Source organism: Staurois parvus, unplaced genomic scaffold (assembly GCF_062004578.1).
Source record: "Staurois parvus isolate SC_StPar_1 unplaced genomic scaffold, SC_StPar_1.0 ptg000073l, whole genome shotgun sequence".
Classification (NCBI taxonomy): domain Eukaryota; kingdom Metazoa; phylum Chordata; class Amphibia; order Anura; family Ranidae; genus Staurois; species Staurois parvus.
The window spans coordinates 499,787-505,786 of NW_028317869.1; the positions used below are offsets into that span (position 1 = coordinate 499,787).

Genomic DNA, 6,000 nt, shown 5'->3' on the forward strand with positions numbered 1-6,000 from the left:
AGCACAGACTTTTACATGGTGATAATAATGTGATAACATCCTCCAACTTTGGACCCTTAAACAGAAAGTGATAATGAGGAAGGAGTCAATACCCCAATGATGGTGGTCTTCAGGATCAGTCCAGTCTTCATCTTGGTTGTTCTCCCCCCATCCTCACTCTCTGACCTCTGGTGGGGCTCAGCCCCGCTGTTCTTCATGACTAAATCATGGAGTAAATAAGGAAGTGCAGTACTTCTTGTGTTGGGAAGATGGCGATGAGTGATAGAGGGGGTGGGGACCCTCGTCCTATAATCCCCTCATCACTGTCCCTCCTATAAAAGACAGTTCTGGTTGTTTCCTCACTCTCTGACTAAGGTCCATGAATAAAGAAATGACCTGGTAGGAGATCAGATGAGCCATTTCCTAGTTCCCTTGAGGGTGGAATTGTAAGCTCCTCAGAGCCCAAGCTGCCTGATGAGGGCGGAGTCCTGGTTTGGGGGAACCAATCAGCTCCTGTCTAGTAATCCTCTTTGTCTTTGTATTTTAGTCCATGGCCGGGAGATGAGGAAAACCTCCGAGGATTGTCTCACTTTGTCTCCAGACTGGAAAGTAGAAGATGAGGACCTCACACAGTATAGTCCAGGAGAAAACCCGGCTCCCTCCAATGTCCATCCGGCACCACCCAGTGTAGATGGACCATCGGATTCCTCGTATCCTGAGGAACCTCAGACTGTGGGGGACCAGGCCGGCCTTCCAACAGAGAAGAGGTTCTCCTGTACTGAGTGCGGGAAATGTTTCTGTTCTAAGTACAATCTTAATGTGCATAAAAGATGTCACACAGGAGAGAAGCCGTATTCCTGTCCTGAGTGCGGGAAATGTTTTTCAGAGAAGTCCAGTCTTCACAAACATCAGAGATCTCACACAGGGGAAAAGCCATATTCCTGTCCTGAGTGCGGGAAATGTTTTTCAGAGAAGTCCAGTCTTCACAAACATCAGAGATCTCACACAGGGGAGAAGCCGTATTGCTGTCCTGAGTGCGGGAAATGTTTTTTAGATAAGTCCTATTTTCACAGACATCAGAGATCTCACACAGGGGAGAAGCCTTACTCCTGTTCTGAGTGCGGGCAATGTTTTTCAGTCAAGGACAGTCTTCACACACATCAGAGATCTCACACAGGAGAGACGCCGTATTTCTGTTCTGAGTGTGGGAAATGTTTTTCATGGAAGTCCTCTCTTTCTAAACATCAAAGATGTCACACAGGGGTGAAGCCGTATTCCTGTCCTGAGTGTGGGAAATGTTTTTCACATAATTCCAGTCTATACACACATCAGAGGTCTCACACAGGGGTGAAGCCTTATTCCTGTCCAGAGTGTGGAAAATGTTTTTCACATAATTCCAGTCTTAACACACATCAGAGGTCTCACACAGGGGAGAAGTCGTATTCCTGTCCTGAGTGCGGGAAATGTTTTTCACTCAAATCCAGTCTTCACGATCATCAGAGATCTCACACAGGGGAGAAGCCGTATTCCTGTCCAGAGTGCGGAAAATGTTTTTCATGTAATTCCAATCTTTGCAAACATCAGAGATCTCACAAAGGAGAGAAGCCATATTCCTGTCCAGAGTGCGGGAAATGTTTTTCAGAGAAGTACAGATTTTACACACATCAGAGATCTCACACAGGGGAGAAGCCGTATTGCTGTCCTGAGTGCGGGAAATGTTTTTTAGATAAGTCCTATCTTCACAGACATCAGAGATCTCACACAGGGGTGAAGCCTTACTCCTGTTCTGAGTGCGGGCAATGTTTTTCAGTCAAGGCCACTCTTCACACACATCAGAGATCTCACACAGGAGAGACGCCGTATTTCTGTTCTGAGTGTGGGAAATGTTTTTCATGGAAGTCCTCTCTTTCTAAACATCAAAGATGTCACACAGGAGTGAAGCCGTATTCCTGTCCTGAGTGCGGGAAATGTTTTTCAGACAAGTTCATTCTTCACACACATCAGAGATCTCACACAAGGGAGAAGCCGTATTCCTGTCCTGAGTGTGGGAAATGTTTTTCACATAAGTCCGGTCTTCACAGACATCAGAGATCTCACACAGGGGAGAAGTCGTATTCCTGTCCTGAGTGCGGGAAATGTTTTTCACTCAAATCCAGTCTTCACGATCATCAGAGATCTCACACAGGGGAGAAGCCGTATTCCTGTCCAGAGTGCGGAAAATGTTTTTCACGTAATTCCAGTCTTTGCAAACATCAGAGATCTCACAAAGGAGAGAAGCCGTAATCCTGTCCAGAGTGTGGGAAATGTTTTTCACAGAATTCCAGTCTTCACACACATCAGAGATCTCACACAGGGGTGAAGTCTTATTCCTGTCCAGAGTGCGGGAAATGTTTTTCAGACAAGTATCATCTTTCCAAACATCAGAGATCTCATACGGGGGGAGAAGCCATATTCCTGTCCTGAGTGTGGGAAATGTTTTTCACAGACGTCCCATCTTTCCAAACATCAGAGATCTCACATGGGGAAAAGTCACTTTCCTGCCCTGAGTGAGGGAAATGTTCCTCACTGAAGTCCTGTCTTCCTGTACATCAGGGGTCCCACACAACCCTGAAGGTGTATTAGTGCCTTGAGTGCGGGAAATGTCTTCTAGATGAATGTTGCTGGACATCCCAGCTCTCATGTGGGGAAGAAGCACACCCTGATATACACCTCAGATATACTCCATGGCTGATCTTCATCATGGAAGAAACAGTTCATAAGGAGATCAGAGGTCCCCAAAGACATGGATGAAGTGTGTGACCGGGTCGGCCATTGATAGCAGGAGAAGAATAAAAATGGAGTCCTGCCCTGTGATTGGCTGAGTACATTTTGTGGTGGGAGATTTCACAAACATTTGGAGGTCTTGTCACACATCTCTCTAACACAGGTGGTCAGACACTATATCTGGCTTCTGTGGTCCTTACCTATAGCAGCCCCTTTCCCATAAGGCAGGCAGGCCTACTGGTACTCGTTGCCCCCAGGACTGATACACAATGCTATAGTGCCTGGCTACCACACCAGGGTAGGTGCAAACTGAGCACAGCAACAGGTACTTGTGGTTGGCAGAAAGGCAGAATGGTTCAATGACAGTCCAGGTACAAGGCGAGTTCATCTCACGAAAATGCATCAGATATCCCAACCAGGCAGTGTTTGGGACAGGACCCCATTGTCTGGGACTGAAGATCTGGCTCTATGTCTGTTTTTTTGGTCGGCTTGTGAGATTCCATTTGTGATCTATCATTTAATAAATGTGATATTACGGTAATGCTCCCTCTTGGGTGTTGTCTTTGACAGTTCCTAGATTCCCCCATCTGTGGAGGACTGCACCTCATCAAGTGACAGATAACGTGTGGAATTGTGAAGCACCAAGATTTGAGTGTTGTTGTGTTTGGCAACATTTGATCGACAAGGCAGGCAATATTCAGAGTAATCAGGGTCCAATCCCTGGTCAAAGACAGGCAGAGTTCAGAGAGTAATTGATATCTGATCCAAGGTCATAAACAGAGGAATACAAACAGCAGAGCAGGACAGACCGACAGGGAGCTTAAACATGCATTATACACACTATCACTAACATGAGACTGCAGGTTTGGCTGGCTTAAATCAGATTTATTCTCCACCCAGAGACTTGCTGCATCATAGCTAAAACCAGGATGCTTTAATGAGACCATCAGTTGTGATGGATTGGGGGCACTAGACGTTCCTGACATTAACCTCCATCTGAAAAGGGGCCAATAATCCCTTAAAGGCATGTTGGGCATCCAGCATAGGACCATCAGGCTGGGCATCCAGCAAAGGACCAGCATGCTGAGCAATGGTCGGGGCAGGGGTGAACTGACCATTTGGAAACTCGGGCACTGCCCGAGGGCCCAGGGTCAGTAGGGGGCCCCATGAGATGCCCCTGGTAGCTTTTTCATAGGCTTTTTGAGTTTGGGCAAGGACACAGGGGCCCCATGATCCCCTATTGCCCGGGGGCCCCATGAGTTGTCAGTCTGCCCCTGGTCAGGGGATCAGCAAAGTCAGGTTGGTTAGCAGGCATAGAGTTTATGAAGCCAAACTGGACAGCAGAGAACCTGTAACATCAGGTTGGATAGCAGGTGACATGGTACTGAAGTCAAGCTGAATGCAGGCTGCATGCAGAGTGGCCTGAAGACAAAGTTGTGGGCTCCACATGGCTGAATGAGGCAGTTTATCCAAAGGCTGGACGGAACTTCTTAGACAGGTTTCAGCAGATATAGTTGCAGTAGGGTGAGGCCCGGTTACTGAAAGTCCCAAAAATGAAAAAGGGCACAATTGGCCTGGGCTGAATCAGAACAACTGGTGCGGAGGCAGACTGGACCACATTGGCAGGTGTAGAGACAGACTAGACCGCATCAGCAGGTGTAGAGACAGACTAGACCACATCAGCAGGTGTAGAGACAGACTAGATGACATCAGCAGGTGTAGAGACAGACTAGACAGCATCATCAGGTGTAGAGACAGACTAGACCACATCAGCAGGTGTAGAGACAGACTAGACCGCATCAGCAGGTGTAGAGACAGACTAGACCACATCAGCAGGTGCAGAGACAGACTATACCACATCAGCAGGTGAAGAGACAGAGTAGACCGCATCAGCAGGTGAAGAGACAGACTAGACCGCATCAGCAGGTGCAGAGACAGACTAGACGACATCAGCAGGTGTAGAGACAGACTAGATCTCATCAGCAGGTGTAGAGACAGACTAGATCACATCATCAGGTGTAGAGACAGACTAGACCACATCGACAGGTGTAGAGACAGAGTAGACCACATGGGAAGTTGTAGAGACAGACTAGACCGCATCAACAGGTGTAGAGACAGACTAGACCACATTGACAGGTGTAGAGACAGACTAGACCGCATCAGCAGGTGAAGAGACAGACTAGACCACATCAGCAGGTGTAGAGACAGACTAGATCACATCAGCAGGTGTAGAGACAGACTAGACCACATTGACAGGTGCAGAGACAGACTAGACCACATCGACGGGTGTAGAGACAGACTAGACCACATTGGAAGTTGTAGAGACAGACTAGACCACATCAGCAGGTGTAGAGACAGACTAGACCACATCGACGGGTGTAGAGACAGACTAGACCACATCGACTGGTGTAGAGACAGACTAGACCGCGTCAGCAGGTGTAGAGACAGACTAGACCGCATCAGCAGGTGAAGAGACAGACTAGACCGCGTCAGCAGGTGAAGAGACAGACTAGACCGCGTCAGCAGGTGTAGACAGACTAGACCGCATCAGCAGGTGTAGAGACAGACTAGACCGTGTCAGCAGGTGTAGAGACAGACTAGAGCGCGTCAGCAGGTGCAGAGACAGGCTATACCACGTCAGCAGGTGAAGAGACAGACTAGACCGCATCAGCAGGTGCAGAGACAGACTAGACCGCATCAGCAGGTGAAGAGACAGACTAGACCGCATCAGCAGGTGCAGAGACAGACTAGACCGCATCAGCAGGTGAAGAGACAGACTAGACCGCATCAGCAGGTGTAGAGACAGACTAGACCGCATCAGCAGGTGCAGAGACAGACTAGACCGCATCAGCAGGTGAAGAGACAGACTAGACCGCATCAGCAGGTGCAGAGACAGACTAGACCGCATCAGCAGGTGAAGAGACAGACTAGACCGCATCAGCAGGTGAAGAGACAGACTAGACCGCATCAGCAGGTGCAGAGACAGACTAGACCGCATCAGCAGGTGAAGAGACAGACTAGACCGCATCAGCAGGTGAAGAGACAGACTAGACCGCATCAGCAGGTGCAGAGACAGACTAGACCGCATCAGCAGGTGAAGAGACAGACTAGACCGCATCAGCAGGTGTAGAGACAGACTAGACCGCATCAGCAGGTGCAGAGACAGACTAGACCGCATCAGCAGGTGAAGAGACAGACTAGACCGCATCAGCAGGTGTAGAGAGACTAGACCGCATCACCAGGTGAAGAGACAGACTA

General features: G+C 48.7%; 1 protein-coding gene across 1 annotated transcript in view; it reads left to right on the top strand.

Moving 5' to 3' along the window:
- LOC149469341 (uncharacterized) overlaps positions 1 to 3,283 on the top strand; it is a 293,469-nt gene extending 290,186 nt beyond the window's left edge. Inside the window, exon 10 of the mRNA XM_089669371.1 lies at positions 460 to 3,283. Coding sequence (XP_089525497.1) covers positions 460 to 2,262 — 1,803 coding nt within the window. The 3' untranslated portion in view covers positions 2,263 to 3,283. The remainder of the gene's footprint in view (positions 1 to 459) is intronic.
- The last annotated feature ends 2,717 nt before the right edge of the window (positions 3,284 to 6,000 follow it).